The sequence below is a fragment of the Oryzias melastigma genome, linkage group LG14 (genome assembly GCF_002922805.2).
Source record: "Oryzias melastigma strain HK-1 linkage group LG14, ASM292280v2, whole genome shotgun sequence".
Taxonomy (NCBI): Eukaryota; Metazoa; Chordata; class Actinopteri; order Beloniformes; family Adrianichthyidae; genus Oryzias; species Oryzias melastigma.
In genome coordinates, this window is record NC_050525.1 from 11417788 (window position 1) to 11444214 (window position 26427).

Genomic DNA, 26427 nt, shown 5'->3' on the forward strand with positions numbered 1-26427 from the left:
AATTTTGATCGGGTTGAGTCTTAAAACTGTCCCAAAAACTCAATTTGGAGTCGTAAATTTTGTCACTTTTGTATTGCAAAAATCTGCAAAAGTTTAAATCAGGGGTATCAAACATATGGCCCACAGGCCGCATCCAGCCCGCCAGACGGTTTAATCTGGACTAGTCATGAAGAGAAAAAAATACAAGTTGAGGGGAAAAAAAAGAAATGGCCGCAATGGGCAATTCCGCCACTAGGGGAAATAAAGGAAAACAAATAGCAGCATAACAATAGATCAAGAAATAAACAGTATTTCTTTTTTCAAGGGCGTGCCATGTTTCGGTAAGATGCAGTTAGGTTCCCTGCTAGCCTCACAGCTGTAAAGTTGCTATAAAAATGATTAGTTGTGAAACCACAATTACCAAAATGTAGTTGGTAAAAAGATAATAATATTTGCTCTAATATAATTATTATAAATGATTAGGCTACTAAGTTGGTTGAAACATTTTTTAACTGCAAAGAAAACAAAACAAAGCTACAGATAACAAGTTGACCATAGGCTATTTTGCTGTTATGTTACTGGTCCCGCCCACTTGTGATCAGATGTGGGCCCTGAACCAAAATGAGTTTGACACCCCTGTTTTATATCAAAATAAAAATGTATAAATCCAAAAATAAAGCAAAGACAAGTTCAAAACTATGTGAAAAATGTCTACAAATAACAGATGTAGCTCCACTACATTGCAGTTCCAAACCAGATTGGTAAATTCAGACTATGAAGGGTTAAAATAGAGTTTATGAAAAAAAAATAGCTTTAAAAAAACCCTTTCTATAGTGATTTTTTTTATAAAAGGTAGATTTATATGCAGTTTTACATCCTTCATTAAAAACCCACTCCTCAGTTCTGCACTTGCGCCTCACTCTGTGGCTTCCAATCTTTTCACTGCATGCTAATCACTGGAGCTCAAGGCCATACGGTCTGGCACAGAACGGGCATGGGAATTTCCTCTTGTTCCTGATGTGGGCCAGCCATTCACCCAGTTCAGGGAGACTGGCAGTTAAAGCTTGGAATGTCATGGAGGAACGGACGCTGACAGAAATCCCAAATCTGACCTCTTTTGCACGGCGTTATTAATAATGTATTCTGACAACATGATGCTGAGAATTGCTTTGTTCTATTCACCATTCAAAGGCTAATCCTCACAGATCCACATGACCGGTTATGCTGGTAGAGATAGAGGAGAAAAAAATAACAATAAATAAGTTCTTTTAATGTCCCCACAGGAAAAGCCATCAGTCTCATGACTCCATTATTCATGCTGAGGCGCCACTGGTCGACATAAAATTTGATATGGGTGTAAATTTTTTGCAAAAGAAAAAAAAGAAAAACTCAAAATAACAATAAACTGGTTATTGTGTTGACGTTAACTTCCTGGAGTAAACACGGCCGCCCCGCTAAGCCGCTTGAGTGTTGAGACGCAGAAAAGTCACTCATCGCGTGCGTTGTCCTCCTTTTCCGTTATATGCCTGTAATTTAGCAGCAGTCATTTTTAGTGAACAGTGTGGCTTATTTAGAGCTTCTGCGGGGTGCAAATAAAACACATCCAGACAATGAGTGTGCATCATAAAACACTGGACAGCTGCACAGTGGAGAGCTTTCACAACTCACTCAGGTTTCCATGTACAGAAGGAACACATTTTCTAATTGTCTGCAAACCAAAATAGATTAGTTTAAGAAATTCATTGAGTACTTCCAAAAACTTGGGTGGAAAAAGATTTTACACTTTTGAAAGTGTAACAATTGTCGAACAAAAGACAACAGATTGAAAAGTAGGTGGATGAAACCTGCAGAAGAATTGTAGAAAATTAAATTAGCATTTCTGATGACGAACCAAAAAAAGAAAAAAAAAACAACTGTGTAGTTTGCATTCTGAAAAGGGTGAAAAAAACTCTAAAATCATGATAGTGTCACTACATTTTATTACAGCTGTGTATTCTATTGACTGAATAAAATGCCAAACGGCATTCTTCTCTTTCTATTTCTGTCCCAGGGGTGTCATGGCTCTGTGTGCAAACACGCATGAGCAAACGATATCCGACTGCTCACACATGTTATAAAACAATAAAAATGTAAGCAGCCCACACACCTGAACGGCTGTGGCTTAGCAGAAGGGTTGATAGTTTGATTCCAAGCTTTTTTAAATAACTTCTTAAAACATTTTCAAAAGGAAAATGGACAAATGAAAGTACATCAAATACAAAATGACTGTTTATGCCTAAAATGCAAAGAGACTGGCTGTTTTCAAGGAGTTTAAAATTACATGTTAACTACAACAAGGAAACCTGAAGCAACTGGGGAGTATTTTCATGTCACAGCTAGTTTTTGTTTACAAGATCAAGCGAGTTAAATAATAAATGCTAACTAGCGAGCTTCGAGGAAGAGACACTGGTTTTCAAGCACTGCAAAACCCTCTACTGATGGAGAATTTGTTCAAGACTGGGTGATGAAAAAGATGTGTTGTTAAAAGTTTGCCACGGAAATAATAAAATTTGCATTCAATATCATTAAAATGGGGAAAAAAAAAAAAAAAAAATCAGGTTGACAGGTTGGCCTTAACACATGTCTACCTCACCAAATCTTGCCCTGTAAGCAAAAACACTTTGGACACCTCTGGATTAAAGTGAGTATAGACTTAAAGGGTAACCAAACCCTAAATCAACCTTTTTAGGTTGTTGACCTCTAAAATTGGGGCTTTAAAAGTGCTGTCTGTTGGTCAATGCCAAATTTTGAAAAAATCAAAATAAACTTGTTTAATTCTTGAAAATAGTCAAAAATCGTATATGTGCTGCCCCCTACAGGTTGAATCAACAGGTTGTATTACATTTGAATTTCATGATTGGTCAAACCATTTATAACCCACATCATTTCAGAAGTGCCACAATGATCTACAGCTCCAGTAATGATAACAGTCTTGTTTCCCAACCCCCATCACTGGATTTTTAAATTTCGGCTGTGGGTGGAGTCAGCCTCTAACCTCCCTGTTTGGCTACCCTTTATACAAAAATGCTTAAACACAAGGTGAGCCCTAAAGGGAGAAAACAATGGGGAAAAAAAAGAACACAAAAAAATGTGACTCATGGTTAATGTATACAATCATGTACACTGTAAAAAGTGAAACATTGGCTAAATTAACAAAAGCTCTGTCATTGTTACATTTAAAATTATTAGTTTGTATCAAAATCATAATATTGAGTTGATGGTTTATGCAACTCAAACATAAATGTAAAAAAAATGAGAGAAATGTTATTAACGGATCCAACGTTTCCCTTTTTATAGTGTAGGAAGTTCAATCCAGGTGCAGTTCCCAAAGTAACCACAAGGGGTTTGTCAATCTTCCAACAAACAAACAATGACCCAACAAACAATTGTTCCACTTTATGTTCAAAAATTATAGCCTACCCTTTGAACCCTTTATAAACCTTAGGTTTTTTTTAATTATTTTCTTGCAGCATTTTTCCATTGATGGAGGACATTTATAAAGAAAATTAAGGTTAAAATTGAATTTCTGATTAATTTTGATTTTGTCTAAAGACATCATAATCACAATAAAAAGACCCCCGGGTAAACTTCTTTTACAAAAGATCCAAAGATGGTTGAAATGGGTCTTTAAATACATAAGATACGAAACGGTCACTTTTAATCAAACCACTCTTTAAATAAATACTTTCAAATCATTTTAATAAACTCCTCTGTTTATTTTTCTCCAGAAAAAACAAACAGTTGTGTGTGTTTAAGCATTTAAACAGCAAAATAATGACACTAAAACTAAACATTGGAGTGTCCTAACATACCTGGATTAGGTAAATAAGTACATTTGAAAACATCACGGGTAAACTTAAGTTAAACTGACTGGACTTTCAACAGAAAATATTTTAAATTGTTACAAATCTGGGGTTTTTTTTGGCAAGCAAGATGTTAAAAATATTTAAGCAGTAACTTTTTCAATCTGTTTAAATTTCAATTATAAAAACACAAAAGGTTCAGTTTTTTTCTAAAACATACGTCAACACTATGGTTACTCTTTAACAGTTTGAACTGTTAAGTTATACATCAATAATTAATCTGGACAAAAAAAAAATGTAAAAACCAATAAAACTATCAGTTCAGAATTTGGGTTAAAATTCAAAAGGAAAATCCTCAACTTTGACTTTGGAATAAGGATTGCAGCCAAAAGTCGACACCTTCTCCAGTCCAGCTTATTGCTGTTTCTTCACAGCAATTTTCTTACCACAGATTACTCCAACCCAATCAAGTAAAAGCTGTTTTTCAAATATAAACAGAGGGGTGCTTCCTCAGTCAAAGTGGTGACCACCTTCAGTTTCATGTGGACCCGGTGCCTCTGTGGAAACACAGATAGTGAGTTAAAAGACACATTTATTTAAGAAACTTTAAACAAAAAAATAATAATAAAAAAGGGCTCACCACCTTTTTTTTAAAATTTCTTCCCCACTGGTGGTGACGGAGAGGCCAGGGGACTGAGTTAAATAAAAAAAAAAAGACATTTATGTTTTACAGGCCTGTTTTCTCTGTTTACAGTCTAACCACCTGTAATGATTATAGCACAGTTAACCAACAACCATTACATCTAGGTCTGTTCAACTAATTTCATTTCTTTTTTTTTTGGATGTGGAAAACATTTACTTGTGCAGAAGCACAAACTTTTGGACACTAAACTGCATATTTTCCATGTCAAAATAATACAAAAAAAAGATTTATTTTAGAAAACTCTTCATTTACAACCTAAGATTTAGATCATCCATGCAAAAAAAAACAGAAAGACAAGCGTTCGCTTCCCTCTAAGAGACTCACTTTACTGCATTCAGAGAGGAAGAAACCTCGCATGAGCCAAGACGGAGGATGCCAAGTTCGAGAAAACAGCTACTATTGGCGTCCAGCTACGCTTTGTGTGTGAGTGAGTCTGTGTGTGCTTTGGGGGCAGGGATTGTGGAATTTTTACAGACAGACACAGACTGCCAGGCTTGAAGCCCTAAATGAGAGCCGCCCCGACTCTCAAAGGGATGTCTGGATCTTTAGGGACTTCAATTAGGTCTCCACAGTGACGGGAGGTCCCCTGAGTTTGGTGTGAAATGAAGCCACACTTTGGTATTAAAACAACACGCACACTTTCATCCCATCCGAGCCTGTAGATCTTAATGAGCCTGAACTGAAGACAGATTTATCCCCTTAATAAAAAAACCCTCTAATCTGTGAAAGTCTTAACTTCAACAGCGTATATTCACCCAGTAAGTGTAAATACTACTCCTGCTGCACATTCCTCTCATTTTTGAACAAACATTTGCTGTAAAAAAACTACATGTGTTTATAATTAGTAAACTTAACCAAAGAAAAAATGTAAAAACGGCATACATACCTGCCAACTTGTCTGGATGCATTTTCGAAAAACTTGGTTTTTGATGCAACGCTGCAGAAAAAGATCACGTTTGTGAGCTTGACAGTTTAAAGTAAAACCTGCGTGGAGCTGTCATCTCTTATTTGCTTCTATCACCACTTTCTTTCTACACAAAAACAGTTTATTTTGTCATTGCAACCACAACGCAGAGTGAAAGCCAACCGGAGGAGCCAGTGGAACCTGCAATGACTTCACTTGACCACTAACAAGCAGCAGAAATAGACGATTTACGAAAGCACCTCTAAGTAGCTCACTACTTTAAACGGTTTAGTATAAAATAAAAAAAAATAACAGGAAAACAGATAAAATGCAGATTCTTGTTTTTTAGTTTTACAGAGTTTCCTGTCAGAAGCTGCACTCAGTAAAAGTTGCAGAGGATGCAACATTTGGATAACACACTGATCCATCTGAGTTTATGCAAAGTGGGGCTCAATCTGAACCTCATATTATGCATTTGTACTTTAATCAATCTCACGTTTGACCCAGCTTTCTGCTTCTTTCAGGCATAGATTGTTTTTAAGACGACTTTTAAATTGTCTGTTGCGGTCGTCTTTAACAGTGTGAAATAGGAGACGTTAGGCGCAGCACTCACTAAGATGTGGAGGTTGCCTCACTGCTGGCTGCGGCGGCTGGGAGCTTTTGTGCAACAGGGCATCTGTTGGGGGGCTCCGGAGGCCGCACTGGGGGTCTGCAGATGACCGGTTTCTCTGCGGGTTTCGTCTTATTCAAGCCGTCGGAGTCGACTAAAGGAAGCGGGGAGAATCGGAGCTTGTTAAGATGAGGTAAAGAGATTAGTTTAAGGCATTTTGTGCTGTTTCTTTGCAAAACTGATGATGCAAGATATCAGTTTTTAGCAAAGCTGAGAAAACGCTGATTAGAGCTGATTAGATGAATAAAAGTGAAAAATCGTAACAAATCAAACCAGCTCAGGAAGAGGTGTAGAGTTTAAAAAGTTAGTGTAACAAGGAGGTCTGTCCATAAAGCTTTATTCCAGCGTACCTTTCACTAGCTGCTTCTTGTTGTGAAATGATGGAACCCTGCTCACGTAGGCCGCAGACTCGCCGTTTGCTGCCAAAGACGAATCTGGCTTCAGCCTTGCATTGCAGATCTTCATATGATCAGAGTCTGCGGGTTTGTCCTGACGGTTAGCTGGTCTGGGCATCGCCGGCTGCCTCGGAGGAAGCTCTGTTGGAAACGGCGACGCGTGGCTTACAGCTTTGGTCCGCTTCAGGGGGCTGGTGCAGGCATCCCCATCCACGGTGGAGGTGTCACTCTGCCCATCTGTCACAAAGAAAAAGTTCAAACCTCATTCCTCTGTTAAGTTCTTCAACCGCACCAAACAAAACAAACTTGCTTTACTATTCAGGAGTTGTTGTGCTCATAAACAAGCTTTAATCTCTGCATTATTATGAAGCTAAGAACAGCTATTTGTTGCAACAAAAGGGAAAAGCAAACTGAGTCCATCAGCCACTTTCACCAGGATGATGAAGCTGGAAAAAACACTAACGTGAGATGAAAGTGTGGAGTAAACACATTTATTTGGACTCGAAATAAGCTTTTAAAAAGAATTGATAATAACATTTAAAAAAGACGGGAAACATTTAAAAAAATGAAATTTGACAAACAAATTACAAGTTTAGTATTTGGTGGTAATTAGTGGGATGAATACACACAAACAGGTGCGTGTGCAGGCTTCAATAAAGCTGCATTTAGAAAATGTCAAGAAGTGACCCTTAAGTATGCGGCGGCACAGGCTTTTATGGAACAGAACAAGCATTCTCAAACGTCTGCAGCTCGCTCAGGATGGGATTGGGACGAGGGCGGTGACGAGGAACAGGTCGGCGGAGGCTGATAATTACTCTGTGTGTGCTCAAAGCGATCGTGACTAAGAGCTTGATAAACACGAGCGGTCCGCTTGGAGATTGTGATGGGCTGCCGCTTTCTGGGGTTGATCCGCGGGGGAGGGAGGGGTGGCGCGGCGCTGTCCTCCGGCAAGCCACTGAAGATCTGCAACCACACGAGATGTTACTGCAACACAGTCGCTCAACGCACAGAAGTCGGCGCAGCATCTGACATCCCTTTGTTTTCTGCCATGTTTTGTCATTTCTACAAGAAACAAAGTTGTAATTCAAATTTCCACTCAGACGGCTTTGTTTTGTGTGGCTGTAAAGTAAAAGAAATAAATCTTTTTAAGTAAATCACGGTTTTAAAACTGGTTTCATTAAAAAAAAAAACAGATTAAAGAGATTATGATTGTTTTCCACATAACAGAAAAATAAAGTTTCTACAAAGGAGAGACTTTTTCTGATAAACTGGAGATCATTTTATGACCAACTCTGATAATTGTGGCAGTTTATATAAAGCATATATAAAGATAAATTAAGCCCAAAAATTGCATTTCTAAGTAATTATTTGCTCAAATTATTGCAAATCTAGAGCAGATGAAAAAAATTTCTGATTGAAAAAGAGCTTATTTGTGAGTGGTTTGAGCTTACAGGAACATGGAGGGGAAGGGGGGCGGGGTTGCTCTACACCAAATGTCCCACAAACAACTCAGAGGTGAAACTATATCCAAGCATTTTTTAAATTTTGGCTTAAAATGGCATAATTATAATTAAAAGACCACTGGGAACACTTTTACTATGGATCAAAAGATTATCAGAGAGAGTCTTTGATATAATAGAGTTTCCTGTTTCATACTGTTGTGCATTAGGGTAACCACTCTGACATGATCATCAAATTAAGCAAAAAGACGGATTCATTACAGCTACTTGCTAATATTTCTTAGAACTGGGGGTATTTTCAATGGGGGGGCGGGGTACCCATCTTCTAGAACAGGTTAAATCTGGAGTACCATTGCACATTAACACTGTTAAATCTCATAGGAGTGAATGGTACAGCTTTATAAATTCTTATAAATCCATAGTATAGATAATATTATAATCATTGACTTTACAAGAGAACTGGACTGAGTAACCCCTCCCCCCTCGCATTCCAAACAGGAAGTACCTGCTGGCTCCTGGTGGCAGACAAGATGGCGGCTTAAAATCATTGCCAAAAAACGGAAATTGTCAAATATCTTTAGCTGGAAGCAGAAATTCCACAAAATTTCAGAGTTACAGCCATTTTTATTAAAATGTTTTTAGTGTTTAGGATTAGTTTCAAAAGACGGTAAACGTTTTATTAACAAAGGGATATTAACAAAAGTGTTCAGATTTGTTAAAGTGTTAAGACTTTTACAATGGAGCAGTTAACTTCAACCCTTTACCAGATCAATGTGAACCAGCTTATTCTGTCAAGGAGAAAAGCTGCTTTGCACCTGAATATAACACTTTATATAAGTAATGTGTTAAATATCGGTAAAAAAAAGACGCTTTAAAGTGTTGCTTACTAACGCTAAACTGCTTTTCTCTGCAGATCAGCTACTTCACATTGATCGTGTAATGAGCTACACTATGTCAAAGAACAATGTAGGTTTTGACAGAGACACCGCAGGTAGTAAAGGTTCAAAACTTAAAACGCAACAACATGTAACTGTTAGGGTCGCCGGTTATATTAGTCTTTTTTGACCAAAAACAAGAGTTTTGTTTTTTTTTAAACCAAAATGTGCAGCACACGGGGGGTGGGATCTACTGGTTCTGGCCTTCCTTCCAACTAATAATTTTCAGCCGTCATCTTGTCTGCCAAAAGTTCCAAAACCATCTTGCTGGTTCCAAAAAGCCAAATTCCCATAGAATTTATATATACAGAAGCCTATTTGTCAGAATAACCATTCTTGCTCTACTACCTTTTATTAAACATGTTCTGGATAATCCTAATATGTTTTCATAATTATTTAGTAAATAATAAACTGATGCCTCAACAAAAGTATGGTGTGGTCTCATGTCAAATGTTCAAAATGTTTGGCAGATTTCATGTAGCCTGTTTTAAAGTGGTAAGGGTGTGAACTTCCATCAAGCTCACTCCTAATTGACTGAGGTGGTTGCCATAGAAACATTGACTCAGACCAACTTAGACCAATCACTCCAAGGAGCCAGAAGTAAGCCGTGATGTCACACTCACTCAGTCCAGTTCCTTTATGCAGTCAATGATTATGACTAATTTTTTCTTAACACAAGTGGTCTATAAGCATCAGATTAGTCCTAAAACAATAAAATAATCTGTCCAACATTGCTATGGTTTCCAGATGCCTGATGGTTCATTTGTTTATACAAAAAGGTCCAATAACTGTCAGAGCACAGAACCTCACAATGAGGGGATTCATTTTCTTTTTCAGAGAAGAACAAACTTTAGTGTGAAGCATGCAAATGAAGAACAACGATAAACTGGCAGAACATCATCTCTATTGTCAAGTATGGTGGTGGATGTATTATGGTGTGCAAAAGCTGATCCTAAAAAATAAACAAAACATGAGAAAAACAGAAAATATTAGCTTTCGGTGTAAATGTGTTGTCCATAAAATAACAAAAACCATGAAGTAGAATGAGTCACGGAGGCTCATGTTATTGGAGTGGTTTTCATAAAACCCTAACCTCAGTCCAGGGGAACATTGAAAATACATGCAAGGGCAAGAAATTTCAATCATTTTGGAGGAAAATAGGGGAAAAACTCCAACATCATGTTTTAAGAAACATTTGGGTTGAATTAAAAGAGCACGAACAATTCTAAAAACCAAACTTCTGAAGGGGGAAAAAAAAAGTTTTATAAACAAGCAGACTTCAACTGACCTGAAAACAGAAAAAGGTTTTCTTAACTAAGTTTGTTTGCTTTAGTTGTACCTTTTCATAATCCTCAATCAGAATCTCAACCACGATATTCTGGAACTTGATGTCAAGCATGGCCGCCACCGTCTCCTCCTTTGCTCTCAGGAGCGTGGGCCCAAAGACGACTGCCATGTTGGAGGGAGTCATCAGGTTTTCATCACTGTGGCTGCACACCCTGCCAGAAAAACGCCACGCTGGGTTGAATAAATTGTTACTCGGCACAGACAGCGACACAGTATCTGAGCTCATTTTGAGGAGGACCCGAGAGTCTTCCAAGAAGCAACAAGCTGGAAGAATAAAACAACTGAAGAAGCCTGAACTCACTTCCCCAAGTGATTAATCAGGAGCTCCAGCATTTGCCGGTTCTTCGCTGGAAGTTTGTAGGTGAGTGAATGAATTTCACTGAGTCGAACGTCTGGATTATCGGATTCTGAAACGACAAAAAAAATACATCAATTGAAGTTTTGGCCTCAGAAAAAACAAAGAGGTCAAGACAAATGGTTATTTTGCCATTTGTATTAAGGAGCATTTAAAGGGCCCATACCATGTTTTTCATAAGTCTTTCAGAGGAAACTGTTAACATAAATATAATCATATTTATGAATAAATTATTTACAACATACGAGTTATTTTTGTGAGTTTTTCAAGACCCATTGATCCCTGAGAGGCTTTCGCTCCTTGTGGGTACCGTCCATTTCATGACGTCATCCTAGAGCCGGGCTTGGCATAGGGTCTGCGTTTTTCCCACAAAAACAAACATCCGAGGCATATAGCTGCCTTTAGTAGCCTGGCCATTACTACAGTGGCTAGTGGCTGAACTAGCTGAGCAGTGGAGCTAGCTTTTGAGCACCGCTAGCTGAGCAGCAAAGTTAGCAGCTAATTAGCACTAGCTGAGTGGTGAAGTTAGTGGCTGATCACCACTAGCTGACCGGAGAAATTGGATGTTTGTGTTAGCTTCGGGGGCGGTTCTGGCAGCGCAGACTCTTGCTGAAAGTCGCAGTTCCTACTTTGTGACATCAGCTCGTGAGGACCCGCTCGTTTTTGTGCGTTAGGAGGAGCTGGTCCTCAGTGCGCAAGTTTTTAGAGGAATATTCAGAAATGCATGAAAGGATCAAAATGCCGCTTTGGGGTTGTTCATAGTGAGAAATGAACTTTAAAATGCACTTAAAAGTTCAAAAAGTGGATTTTGCATGGAAGGCTCTTTAACAAAAAAAAAACCCAAACATCTCTGCCACCATCAGTACAGTAAAAATGATTTTAGATAAACTATTTCCCCGCCAGAGGACGATCCCCTCTCCTACTGATGTTACCGCTTCACCACAGAATTACAAACAATGGTCGATAGAGAGAAGAGGTATTTTTGGCTGGAAGGCCATGCTGGGGAGCGGCTGATCATGCTCCACCAGGTCAAGAGGGTCACCCCGAGGGTAAAACTTTAACATTAGGTTCATTTCAAAGTGAGCCCTGTTAAAAGGAATAATGAATCTGCTGAAAAAGGAGCGTGGTCGCCCACAGCTGAAGCAGAGCGCTAATAAAAAAGATGTTTTACAGGAGCCCCCCACATATACGCCGTCCTGATGGGAGGACACTGATGCTTTTAACTGTAGTTTTACAAAAAATTTAGAGTGCCGGAGGAAAACATATAAAGCTTAGATTTCCTTTAGTGTTCAAACTGATAAACTCAGAGCCATCTCCACCAGCTTGAAATATTTCTGAAGTATCAGCTTTTCAGGACTTCATCCTTAATGCAAACTCTGTGGTGTTAGCACGGTTTCCTTTTTCAAAACACTTACTAGCAGCACAAATGAGGTCTCTGTGCAGATCGTAGGTCATTAGGGGTTCAGACAGACTCCTAGGTATAAAACAAAACACACACACATGGAATTCAGCAACACGTTGATCAAGTTACAACAGGATGAATGCAACGATTCATCATTCTCCGTGGATCTGGAAGTTCACAGATGAATTCACAAACCTCAAATAAAACTTTAAAGCGCTTGTAATGGTTTTAACTTCCCAGTCGCTGCTGTGAAGGTTCACATCTGTTGGGGATATAGGGTCTGAAACAAACAGCAGAAACATGTACAGAAAAATATGAGAAAAGCTACTAAATATTTTGTAACAGATATACTGAAGTACTATAAAAACAGAAAAGTACATTCAAACAATCATAATTAAAAGAACACTGGAAACGCTTCTGCAATAGATCAAAAGATGATCAGAATGGGACTTTAATAAAACATGTATCGATTTGTGATTTTCTTAGTTGTGCAAATACTATCTGAAATAAACAATAGACCTTGATATTTTAAAACATATCAATATGTAATCAACATGGACAACCAAAACATGCAGAAGCATTTTGTAAAGAGCAAAGTACAACCTGGAATAAAGATTACAAAACACTTTCCACCTCCACAAGAAAATAAGTTTAGGAAAAACCCTTCCAAAAATGTCATTGTTATTATTAACACTAACATAGAGATATGCTTTAACTGGAACAGTCATTTAAGACCGGTAATTCTTCCAGAACTAAATATTTCAGAAATCTGAGCTACATTTTTTTTTCTTTAGACTAAACTGGAAAAGAAAAGGTCCAGAGGGATATGATCCCCGGCCACACTTGGCTTGGAGCACAGCAGTACAGTTTGGAACTGTGGATTTCTGCAAATCTGAGAGGAAGTTCAGCAGCTTTGTTCATACAACTCCATCTTAAATCTCAAAGATGTTAGAACTATGAAAGACCATTTTAGCCCCATTTGATCCTGTTAAGCCTACTACTTCATAGAGTTGACAGGGAATTCACTTATCTTTAAGTTAAGATGTTTTTAAAACCCTCGATGAAAATCCTCAAACTTCTTTTTGTAATATAATTTTTTATAAGATATAGATAGTATTATTTACTATCATTTGGTTGATTTGTTACAACAATGTTAGTTTAAGATGCAAAAAATGTGGACATGAGTGTTCAATAAAAAAGTACCTTATTTACCCAATGTCTCAAATTTGATCCACATATTTTAAACATGGTGCAACAGTGTTATGAACAGTGTTGGGACTAACGCCGTTTAAGTATAACGGCGTTACTAACGGCGTTATAAATCAAGTAATTTAGTAATCTAACTAATTACTTTCATCCTCGCTGTAACGCCGTTATAGTTACTTCGTGTAAATCGCGGCGCGTTACTTCAAAGTTTGATGATCTTGCTGGAGCTGGGCGCTTCGCACCCGAAAGTTGCTTGTGTTGCGCGCCCCAAGTTGCATCAAGATACATGAGAAAATCCGGTTTCTTTTCAAAATATAACCAGTTTTTCACAATAAAATGCCACGATTGACAAATGTGATCATGTTTTTGTGTCTAAACAGGCGGTAGACACGGATATAAACATACAATCACAACACAAACGTGCACGCGCGAGCACAGAGACACACAAAACAGACAGGCACGCACACTTTTTTTTCTTTTTTCACAGACACGTACACACGCAGATCAACGTGGATAGACTCCGGTGCGGAGTGAGGAGTTTCGGGAGTTAATAAAACGACAACAGAGAGGCAGAGAGTAGCTCATCTTAGCAGAAACGGGGTAATATTTATAAAACACACAACACAGACAGACACGAGCGCGCACAGATCAACGCAGTGAGCAGACTCCGGAGCGAGTGGGCGGGGCTGCGGGATTTTGGGAGAGAAAAAAGAGATGCAGAGAGCTGCTCCTCTTAGCAGAAATATGGGTTAATAATTGTAGTTTATTAATTTATTATTGTTTTGCACTTTCAGTTTTTTAAGCCATTTTGTTTAATTATAGTTGTAGGTAAGATACTTGAAGTATGTTAATAGTTGAAACGTTTACCTTTTTTGTGTGAAGTTACATTTTTTATATACCACTTGTTGCAGTGTTTTGTGTGATAATTCTGACAAATAAATATTGAAAATTCTTTCCCTAAACCCTCTCTCATGTGTATCCTAAACTTAGACAATATGACTCCATTGGAAAACTATACCAGTATACTATTGTCAGTTATCATCTATTATTGAATGTAAATTATTTTTTTTATTTGTAACGCAGGAAAAAATACAAAATATTACCATATTTAAAGAGTAATTTAAAACGAGTTACTTTTCCAAGTAACTAATTACTTTGAAGATGCAGTAATTGAGTTACTAACTCAATTACTTTTTGGGAGAAGTAACTAGTAACTATAACTAATTACTTTTTTGAAGTGAGATGCCCAACACTGGTTATAAATAATTCATTATCAACTAAATTTACATTATTTCAAAAGTCCTTTTAAAAGGGAATAAGTAAAGATGAGCTAAGGTCATTATAACGTTTTGAAAATAACCTAAACTTTTCCCACCAAGTGAGATTTCAAGTAAACAGTAATTTTTAAAAGAGCAGGAAACTACTGCCCCTAGTGGAAAGAGGAGGAACTCCAAGACAGAAAACATGGATCAAAAGAATTTTTAAGTGAAAGTTTGCATCATACTGATGCAATAGTGGTCTCAGAAAAGCTTTTACCAAATGTGATACAAATGGTTCAGGATTTTTATGGTTTCTTCTCTAGTTTTGTCTTGCTTTGCATGTTTGCTAATATGTACAGAACTCTGCTAGCTGGAGTAAACAGTAAACAAAGAGCTAAAATCTGTTGCAGAGAGGTTGGGTTCTTTTGCAAATTAATCAGAAGTCCTTTTAGTATCAAACTCTACCATATTTATTAGCGACCCCTTATGTTTGAGGATGCTTTAGAAACAGTTGGAAATTGCACAGACAGGAACATGGCTTATTACCATAGAGAACTGCGATATTGAGCGTATATTCTAACATCCTTTAGAACGCCCATTTCCAGGTTTTGAGAAAGTCTAGCCGTCAGAGTAACTGGTGATGACTTTTGGGAGAAAATATGTATGAAATGTCCCATAAAAGAAAATGATTAATAAATGACATGGCTCCCCAGTTCATCATTTTTGCAACGATAATTAAATATTACTTTAGTATTTTAGGACTTCTTGTAATTTTTACAAAAACAAAAAAAATGGTGTAAAAAAAAAAGGGAAAATAAAATCCCAAACATTTTTATTGTTAAACCTGAAATTAGAATGACAAGAACCGCTTTTAGCACGTTAAATGACTTTTTTAATTAGAAAAGGCTTTAAAATGATCTAACTCGATTTATAACTACTATAGTTTTGTCTAAAATTGACAGTTTCCAAGCAAAAAGGAAAAATATTTATAGGTAAATTTGCAGCATAGCTGATACTGTTGAAAACATGCTAAGGTTTGTGAGATCCTGTTTATGGATCACCGTCTCTTTTACAATATTTCACAAATAAGCTTAGCTTTGCTGCATGGTTGCGTTTAAGGAGTTTAACTGTACAAATGAATCATGTGCAGAGAGAGTTATTTCCTCACCAAAGAAGGCATTTAAAAGCCTCTGCACTTGGATGTTGCTGCCAACTGTTCTGTACACTCCTTCCTGTGTGACTCCTAGACAAAGAAGAGGGGGAGGTTATGAAAAAATAAATAAAATGAAAGCAGGAGTGTAGTCTGGACAAATAGCGTACAGTGAAAATGTACCACATGCTTCTCTTGCGACCTGACATGAGACAGACTGAAAACGCTTCTTTCTATGAACTACTCGCTTAGAAACAGTTCAATTGGAGAATTTAGCTGTGTTGTGCCAAGAAAATGTGACTTATTAGGCTGCATTAATTGTTTGAAGTGATCACTCTGCATTTAAGACTGCAAAAATACAAAAAAAGATATTTGTTTAAAATGTTGTAATGTTGATGCTTATTTGGGAAAATCCTGACTCAACAGCGCCCCATCAGGCTGCTTAGAAAATAACATGAAAAAAACTGTTACCTTCAGTTTCAATGCAGTTGATGCATTTCTGCACAAACTTAAATCCAGTTTCGTTGAGCTCCACTGTGGAAGACAAACACAAGTAAAATGAAGCTCAAATAAAAACTCATTTTTTCCCTCAAAAGCGATGGCCGACTTACTTTCCGCTTGCTTCTGAATCGGGGAATGATAAATCTGAAACGGAGAAGGAAAAATGTAAAAAAGGGAAAGGAGCATGTGGGGAAAATGCAGAGGTGTCATTAATCTTTTTTTTTTCCTCGAAAAGAAAAGAAAAGAAAGAAAAAATTTGACGATAGTTCAAGGCCACAAATCTAAACCTTGAGATCAAGGACAGTTCATGAATATACGAGCTTATTATTCTGCTTACAGTGAACTGTGATCCTACAGAAAGAAGGAATAGGGGGGTTAAAATGTTGGACTGCATGAACGTTGGCACAGTTCCTCAGTTCATAAAGATCCAGTCTGTTTAAATATTTGATTCTCTGGCTGAAATAGCTCCTCACTCCCCCCGTCTTCCCTCTAATGAGTCTGTGCTGATGACTCCTGTTCAGTTTTTATGCTGTCCTTTGCTCCACATAGAATAATCCTTGGAGCAAAACGTGACAGTCATAGCAACAGTTTTTTTTTTTTAAGCACATCTTTAACCCTTTAACAAAATCTTTATAATCAAACATTAACACGAACAATGTAATTCTAGTAGATTCTGAAGGAGAAAAGCGGCGTTGATCGTGTTAACGGTTGAAAAGTTACAGTATATCAAAGGACATAAACACTTAATCCCCTTTTATCTGATCGGCAAATGCTTGTATAGTTTAAAAGTTTAAGCAAATGTGTTGTTTTGGGAGAGCCTCTCAACTTTCTAGCACATGCTTGAAGGAAAATGGTTCCAGAAGTGCCATAAATCACTCCCAAAAAAATCTCCTGAGATGGTTTTCCTTTGAATCCCTGTTAGAATTTTGGATAATCCCATTAAAGAATTTTTCTTTCAGAGAAAAAAAAAAAAAAAACAGACTACACAAAGAAGTTCTCCCCTTTTTTCATGCTTTCGGTTTGGGTGCGGAATGGAAATATTAGGTCTAAATCAGCTCAGCGATGAGGCCTGACACGGAGAGGCCAAAGAAAAATGGGAGATTTGAAATCAGAGGCGGTCAGCTCGCACGCCACTTTGAGGGCAAACCACAGGAACAAGCTTCTTGTGAGATGTTATGAAGAAGTCGGTGGGGAAACGGCGGAGGAAGCAGAGGTGATTGGAAAAACAGATTTACTAAGGAAACGGCAAACAAAACAACAAACAAGCAAAAAAACCCTTTTTAAAAAGAAGTCAATAAGTTTGAAGTGAATAGAAGACGAAGCCAACAATTAACAGCACTCCAACTGCTAAAGTTCCTAGAAAGAATTACACATTAAAACGCCACAATGAGATCATTAATGCCTCCGCCATGCCGTAAATAAAGAAACTGCACATGTAGAGCTGGATTCATACACAAAACTACAAATGAGGCTTTGCGGTTGCAGATGAAACGATTCGTGACGCACTTTTCACCGAACCAAAGCACAACAAACTCACAGGTTCTTTTCCATCCATGGCCTCCATCCACAACTTCCTGTCTCCGTCCGCAAGAGCCTGGAAGGTGACGGGTGTGTTTCTAGGGAAACGGTGATAAAACACCATTAAAAGCAGCAACAAAAAAAGGCAATTTAGTTATTAAGTTAATGCACTTTGCTAAAACAAAAAAATACAAAATTGATCAAACAAAAAAAAAAACAGCGCTGGATTGCATCCCCATGTGGTAGCGACAAAAGCGCGGTGAAATAAATAAGACAAGATGATGCAGAAAAAAAAGTGTTGTTGAGATTTGTCTCCGGCAGAAACATCACAGAGAGCCAGCTTTAGCAGCTCTCAGGCTGATGAATCATTCAACTTCAGCAAGAGCTCCATGAGATGAAAGCTCCTGCTGCAAACCGTAATTAAAAAACACCGTCAATAAATAAGAGTTTGGAGCACAAGGCAGTCCTGATGTGACATAAGCTTTTTATTATTTTAAGCTTTTACACAGACAAAGTTAATAGTGGCATGTCAACTTCATCCATGCAGGTTGCTGCTTGCTTGCCTTTGGCCTCACAGCATCACTTCCTACCTTAGACAGCAGTGCCACCTTCAGTTCACTGCACTATTTATTATCCCTTTTTTTTCTTAACTTTTTAATAAAATGTTTTATTACTATTACCCTTAAAGGGAATCTGGAAAATTCATTCTAATCTCCTATTTCAGGAAAAAGGATGAAAGAAAAGTCTGCATTGGTATTAAAATTCATAGTGGTCCTGCTTATATAAATATGAGCTTGTTGTGTTCCTTCTTCCAAGCCCGGCTCCTGCCATCTGTTTCCAGCGCCAGCCCATTGCTCAGGGATTGTTTGGGCTACAGTCCATTTAGCTTCACACTCTGTCCTTGCGAACCACCTGTTCACCTCGTCGCCCCGGACCTGTTTATCCCACAAGGCGTTGGTGCCGCCTCCCCCTGGTGTCTCAGGTTGTGTTTGCAACCAACCTCTCCACGGTTTCCACGTCGAAGCAGAAGCGCTTGTCGATGGACTCCGTCTTCCGGCGGATGCAGGACTTCAGAGTGAGAATCGTCGGGCTCTGGGAGGGGAGGGAGAAGAAGCCATGAGAGCAAACAGAGAATCAAATTGGTTTATGAGTTTACAACCATGGCGCACCTGCTTCACTGAAGGCCTCTGCTCACAGGGCACCATGATCAGCTGCTTGTTCTCCTTGCTATATTTGCAATAATACTTAACCCACGATGCTCCCAGAGCGCCTGAGTGAACAAAAGGAGAGGAGACAGAAACAGGATGAGCCTCAGCAGACTGAACAGAAGGAGCAGCTGAGCAAACATCCGGGTCACTTACGCTTCTCATGACAAAACAGAAACCCCTCCATCGGGAAAAAGTTTTGCATCTTAGAGATGTAGGAGGGGTGCTTCACCCGTTTCATCAGGTCCCCCAACTCCTCACACGTGCTCTCGTAGTGGTTTCTGGTCTGCAAATGAAACAAGGGCACATTCAAGGGAGGCACATTTTAGAGGAGCGCGAACCAAAAAGGACTTACGTTCTGCAAGCTGAGCTGCAGCTCCTGCTTGTACGGCATGAAGTCCTGAGTCATCTCCACTGTCAGGTTGTTGAGCGTCAGAATGCTGTGAAGAAACGCCAGTACCTGAACCACACAAATCAAATCAAATGTTATTTTTATAGCACTTTTAAAAAAAAATAGTTTTTAAGAGGAAAACACTGGAGTTAAAATGTAAAAAGAGTATTCAAAATGAATTAAAAAAACAGACATAAATAACAAGACAAGTAAATATATATACATATAATAAAATAGACTGACAGAATACAGTAAATAAACAAATATTAATTAAGTAAAAAGAGAGGATAAAACAAAATATTAAATAACTTTTAACTAAAGGCCAGATTAAAAGGTAGAATGGAAATCCTGTTTTTAATATGTTTTTGTGGAATTTTTATCATGATGGAGGACAAATATGAAGAAAATTAAGTTTAAAATGGCATTTCTAAGTATTAAAATCGTGTAATCAGAAGCATTCTGATGCATTGTAGACAAATAGATCCGAATACGTCTTAATTTACGTCTTAGTTGGCTCAAAACGGTACAGCTGGATCGCTCAGATATTGCTCACCATTTTTGCTGTACCAAATATGATAAGTTGGGGGTTATGAGGGGCTGTAAGCTAGTGGGAGAGCATGTAAACAAAGGGATGATGGGAAGTGAGGGCAGGCTTACTCAGCATCAACAGTCCACCCACAATTCAGAGGTGAATTTCTAATTTATTTATTTTAATTTTGCATAAAAACTGCTTAATCATCATTAAAATATCAATGTGAATGCTTTAAAATAAAAAAATAACATAATCATATAAATAATAATGGGCGGGGGGACTTCACATCAATTATTTTGGCTTCTTTTTACAAAATACAACTGATGAGTCTAAAAACTTTGCAGCGACCTCGACTTTGTGTGGATCTGAAGAGGAACAAAGGGAAATCTGGGGCAGAACTCACCGGCTCGACCACATCAAACTTCTTCCTGTCCTGCACCTGATGGATCTGGTACACGTACTCCACCGAAGTTTCATAGAAATTCTGACGCTCTTTTTCCACGACTTCATCCGCCTGTTAAGTGGATCAACAGAACAACAATAAATCCCCCTCAGTTTTACCTCCAGAATGAAAAGAAAAAAGCTTCAACCAACCTCCTGAAGCTGACTGTCCTTCTTCTTGGCAGAAATACTCAAATGTTTTTCCAACTGGGAGTAATATTTTTCACTTTCCTTCTCGAACTTCTTCCTCTTTTCCTGCAGGATTGTTTAGAAAATTAGATTAGGGTTAGAGTAAAGTTTTAATTGACAAATTAATCTAGTAGGTTGATCAAATTTTGATTAAATCCTCTGTTTATTTACTCAAAAACTTGAGAAATATCCCCCAAAAACAACACAAAAACTCATTCAAAGTAGTTAAACGCATGAGGACAAACAGTAAAAATTATAACTCTCCTGAAAACAACTTCTGGATATCAGCTGGGAAATTCAAACAGAAAGTTTTCCCTTTTTCTTATCAACAACTTGCATAACGTTTCCCGAAAGTGTCTACACTGACATAATGGAACCTGATATAGTTTCTGTGATGACTTCTCAGAAATGTTCAAGTTTGGTGAAGGCAACCAGGAAGAAAAAAAGTGCAACACTAAAATGAAAATACATATTTGTGGGTAAAAAAGAATGATGAAGACATCATTACAGTCTAATACGTGGAAACACTTTTACAGACAGTGGTTTAATGTTCTAATAATGTTCCGTTTTTGTTATTTTATGTGGAAAAACAACAGTGGACTGAACTTTACAAAACTGAAATATGAATGGATTTGACATTAATTCTTGTTCAGTACCAGCTATTTATCTCTGAGGTTATCATTTTAGGAAAAATGTAAAAATTAGTTTGCTCTGAAAAAACGTTGAGTCAATAGATATGATGCTAACACTGTTTGCTTCCTGACAGATGTAAATAAACAGTAATTAAACAAAATATGACATAACAGAATACACATAATAAATAGATGTGCAACCTATTATATGCAATGATAAAGTACTGAGATATTTTGTGTAATACCAAATAGAATGTGCCTTAAAAAATTTCCTGATACATAAAAAGTTGATTTTGAATTTAAAAGAATAATATCTTAAAGAGGATCTAGAATGAATAATCTGTGTTAAAGTTCATAAATCAAACATTTCTAGGAAAGTTAAACAGTTCGCCAAATGCAACTTTGATCTATTTTTAAATTGTTCTCAGTGGTATTTTCTTTGTGATTATGTTCTTGTTAGACAACATTTTAAAAAACTGTGTCAATTTCTAGGACATAGTTTCTGCAGAGCTGCAGTAGTTAGTTAGAAATTCACCTGAGTTGTAGGTGAAACTGTTGATTTCCCATCATCCCTTTCTTTACACGCTCTCCCACTAGCTTACAACCCCTCATAGCCCCAACCTAACATTACTGGTACAACAAAAATGGTGACCAATATCTGAGCTATCCAGCCGTACGGTTTTGAGCCAGATGTCGGCTCGGACGAGGAAAACAAAGCCGTACATGGATAGTCTTCAAGAATGGAACAGAAGAGGAAGCTTGAGGCTTACCATAGTAGTTTCTACATCACAACAAGCATTTTCAACTTGCAGTTCGCCTGATTCACAACAATTTGAAGGAATAAATGCTCAAAAACGCCATTTAAATCTTAATTTTCTTTCTGTATGTCATCCTTCATGACAAAAAACGTCACAAGAATATGCTAAAAAACACAATTTTCATTGGAGTGGGTCTTTAAAGACACAACTACCAAATTATGATCACACTAGCTTCTGGGAAACAAACATGTTTCCTGTTGACTTAAAATAAATCAGCTAATAAGAAGGGGAAAAAGATCATAAGAGTTGAAATATTCGGTTACAGTGAAATGAGATTTATATATTAAATAGGTCCAAAATGGGTGTAAAAATGATTTCATTTTTTTTTTATAAATCATTGAAATACTTTATGTGTAGAACTCAACTACAGATTTCTTAACAATAAGCATTGTGAAGACTCACTTTAGTGACGGATATCTGCTCCTTCCTGAACTTCTCCAGGGGTTTGATGAGCAGATCTGATGCATTCTGAACCTGGACATGAAAGCAGAGCCGCTGTCAATGCTTCAGTGCTGCACGCTTCCTTCAAAGAGCTTACACATGCCAAAAAGGGTTTAAAACCTGCTTTATGACTGCATGACTTCCTAATGAACCACACATAACTCTATGGTTAGATCAGACTCCGGAAAACCCAGTCAAACTGGTCCTATTTCTTTTAAAGTCATGACCTATCCAACACCTCTGGATGATATATGCTGTACAGTGAATAGAGAGAAGTGTCTGAACGAAACAATATGAAACCATCAGTGAGGAAGAAGAAAAACAAACAGAGGAACTGATACTACAAAAAAATTGCCAGTATTGCCTTTGTCGGTCGTGCCTGATGCCATACGTTTACACAATCAGCATCTCAGTGTCTGCTCGCACCCTGAACTTCCCTCACGATAAACAGAGCGTCAGCTTTTTTAGCAGTAGCTGCCAATTGTTTCCTGCTATTGAAACCGTCTTTGGAGCAGGATGCTGGAGGGGGAAGCTGATAACACACCAGCATCATCCTGTCGTGCTCCACTTCCTGGAGGAGGCCGGCAAACTCCTGGAATGACTCAGCTGGGAGGAAAAAACAAAAAAAAATTATCTTAGATGATACAGAATAACCCAGAGGGTTCATTCGTTTTCTAAAACCACCAGTTCTATTTGGAAAAGAGGAAGCACGGACTGAAAATAATCACAGGGAAGTCATTTTTTCAAACATCATAAATGATTCTTTCAAAAGTTGTGTTATCAAAGTGTGCGATTACCGATGTTGATCTCATCATCTGTCAGGGAGTCACCAATGAAGTCAAACTGGAATGCACTGAGTGTCTGGGAAAACTTCTGTACGGCCAAGGAATAGCCTAAAAATAAATAAATAAAATTTTATCCCTGTTAAAAATTAAATAAATGTCAACCGCAAGCTTCATTAAGAACACGCACGTTTCTTTATGGCCCCCTAAATTCAAACATGTGTAAAACACATTTATTTTTACTCATTTTTTGCTACTAAATCCAGCCAGAGTTGGCACGATCCAGCAGCAAACTCTAGGTGGTGGATGGTGAGATCCCTCCCATGCCTGGCTTTGATTATCAAAATCAAACCCAGCCTGTCAGATCAATACAGTACAGCGATCGTTTGGGGGAACTTGCCTGGGGAGAGTAATGTCATAAATCCCGTGTTTTTTGGGGTTTTTCATGTGAAAGGGCTTTTAACTTGTTATGCATTTAATGCGTCTTGTTTGATTTGGGACTTTTACAGTGGACGTCGCTGCAAGGAACCGCAGGAACTGCAGCGTTTCAAACCATGAGGCCAATAACACCAGAGTGCACATGATTGACTGGCTCTTAAACTGACTGGCCTCAAAAACATCTGTGCTTCGGCACTTTTTATTGAAGTATTTACCCGAATCAAAGACGAGAACAGAAATACTGCTGCTTTCAAAGATCAAAATCTTGATCTGCTTAACCAGACTGAGAGCTCTTAGAGAAATACAAGTGTTTTTAAATCAAGCTTTGAACCAACTTCTTATTTCCTGGTAGTAAAAACACACTTTAATATATAAATGACTGAAGAAGAAGAAAGCATCTGCAAACTATTAACATTTGGGAACGGAAATTGAAATGTACTCATAAGAAACAAAACGTGCAGGACCTAAAGCCTGATTGACATGACTGTTTCATAGGAACATGCAGTGTGACCTCTGACTGGGAGACCTCAACACCCACAAGACCTCAAACCCTCAATGACAGTTTCTGTTTCAGAAGTTAAAACAAAGTTAATGAGTAAATATTCCTTGAGTGACAGACAGATCTGCAGCAGCTTGAGTGTTGTTGCAGTCTTGCCACACATGCAGCAAAGCTGGAGATCCACATCTGCATCACATCTGCACTGCATCACTGACCTCTGCAGGAAAGGTCAGCAATCCCACTCACTGACATTCTCAGGCCCTCATGAAGAGGCCCACTGATGCTCATCCTCCTCAAAGAGGTGCAAGTAAGGTTAGATCTGCGCATGCTCACCTTTGATTGCATTAATTACACTGTTGCCATCTTTTATCAACTCTTTCAGGAATTTGCTCGTCCTGTCCAGCTCGAGTTCATAGCACTTGAGCGTCTCTCTGAAGTCCGGACTGTCCTTGTAGCAGTCACAAAACTCTAGAGGGGGGTGCCCCATCTTCTGTCCGAGACAATAGGTTTGTCTCTGGGAGACCCGCTACCCGCCCGCGCGCGCGCGCCTATGGGACCCCGCTCATTTCTGCTCCGGCTGGACTCCAAGAAGCGTTTCTCTGCCCCCGCCGAGAAGAGCAACCTCCCGAGGGAGCTCCTGCTGCAGCCGCCTCCTCCGCGAACACCGAAAGAGCCGGAGCGTTTAGGCTGCACTTCCTCGGGCGGCCAATTTTAAGAGTTGTTTGAACCGGTTTCACTCTGTTCTGGTCCTCTTCAGCCACTTTTGCCTCCGTAGTACCGTGTCGTGTGATTAGAGGAGCAGTTAGATCCCTTCGGGACGCGTTCCATTCCGAAACTCTTCACACTTTTACCAACGCTATCCGTTAATTCGTCTCCTTTGTTTGGAGCATTACAAAATTTTAGTAGCTTTTCTAAAGACTAAATATACATTTATTTATATTTTGTAATTAAAACAGCTTACTGTTAGTTTTGAGCGCGTAAGATTTAAGAGAAGCAGAGAAAAACGTAATGGAACGCAGCCTGAAGAGGAAAAAAACAGCTTCCCATTTTCCACACCCAGGAGGTTCTTAAAGGGGCTGATGGTGCTGCCTTCAAGGACCGTCGGAAGAAAGAAATAAGGAAAAAGAAAATGATAAACAGACAAATAGAAAGATCGATTTTTCATTTATATTTAAATATATTTATTTGACGTGTTAACAATAGTGCAACATCCACTGAACACTGAAGAAGCTCTCGATTCAAAGTTACAGTAGGAGTGTGAACATACCATGACAACAATATAAATGCCTCATAAATGAGCTGCTCCTACAGTGACCTTTGCTAAGGCTGCACCTATTCTGCACTTATGCTGTACTGATCTTACCACATATTTACAGACACGCAGGAGTAAGAATGTATGAAAATATTTGTTGATTATGAACAAATAATAGAGACTTGTTTTCATCATCTTTGGCTCGCACAAACCACATTTATCTTGTTTCAAATAATAATTATTTGTAAAAAAAAAAAAAATCAGACAATTATTTTTCCTTTTGTTTCTAAAAAGCAAAATCTATTTTATCTTATACTTGTAGTAATAGTGGTACTTATTACTAGGCGATATGACGATACTTTGTGGGAGAGTATATCGTGCCATTTCTCTTCTATTGTGTCTATCATTTTTATTTGTTTATTTTGATATTGTGCTGCTAAAATGTTAATTTCCTACTTGAAACTGTTGTGTACTTTAAAAATGTTTCACATTTGTGACTATTCAGTTACTGTACATGTTACTTGAGAAAAAATAAAGTCAGAGAAAAGTAAGTAATTACATTTTTGTTAGTTTTTTTTCAGAGAATAACTGAAAATATACTTTATTTTGGTATAACGTGATATATATCATTGTTGTAATATGTAATAATTTATATCGTGAAATACAATTTTTTCCATATCGCCCAGCTGTACTTGTTTTTCAGGGCATTTTGCTGGGATGCAGTAACAGATTTTGAACTCCAGATGTCCTCCTGTCGGGTAATTTGGAGCAGATTGTAACAGTTGGCCTGCAAACATTTTTAAAGATTATTTTTTGTTTGGAACTTCTTTTTCTCCTTGTTTCAGGCCTGCTGGGAGATATAGAAATGACGGGTTATTATGAAGTGACACACATAAATCTATACTATGGATTATGTGTAGCTGCTGCTCAGAATCAATGAAATTTGAACTGATAAAAATGCTAAGTTTAAGGACCGTAGTACTTTTTTAATCAGGAAAAGAAAAGAAAGACATGCAAGTTTTGAACAGAACACACAATCAAGATCTCATTGTTTTTACATCAGCACTTGTTAAAGAAAAAGATAGATTTGTTTTTTTTCTGAATCATAATAACGACATTAAAAAAATTGTGATACCTGTTTTTGCAAACAAGAAAATTTTGCAAACTGATGCTTATTTAGT

At 38.0% G+C, this 26427-nt stretch overlaps 1 protein-coding gene across 2 annotated transcripts; it reads right to left on the reverse strand.

The window, feature by feature from the left end:
- Nucleotides 1-3700: 3700 nt before the first annotated feature.
- On the reverse strand, nt 3701-25017 carry LOC112139916 (oligophrenin-1). 2 transcript variants are annotated; one of them, XM_024262769.2, is made up of 24 exons: nt 24328-25017; nt 23073-23168; nt 22820-22881; nt 22237-22308; nt 20349-20450; nt 20158-20268; nt 19187-19291; nt 18988-19117; nt 18796-18896; nt 18627-18718; nt 17646-17724; nt 16219-16252; nt 16079-16141; nt 15626-15700; nt 12188-12272; nt 12006-12064; nt 10537-10642; nt 10228-10387; nt 7309-7456; nt 6449-6730; nt 6042-6192; nt 5411-5461; nt 4468-4514; nt 3701-4380 (listed from the first exon to the last, which is right to left on the reverse strand). In XM_024262769.2, the coding sequence occupies exons 1-23, from the start codon at nt 24479-24481 to the stop codon at nt 4472-4474; spliced, it is 2361 nt and encodes a 786-aa protein (XP_024118537.1). In that variant the 5' UTR covers nt 24482-25017; the 3' UTR covers nt 3701-4380; nt 4468-4471. The 2 variants fall into 2 exon arrangements, with proteins under 2 accessions (XP_024118537.1, XP_024118546.1); XM_024262778.1 differs by having other exon boundaries at nt 3701-4378; nt 4465-4514; nt 24328-24481.
- Between the last annotated feature and the right edge of the window lie 1410 nt (nt 25018-26427).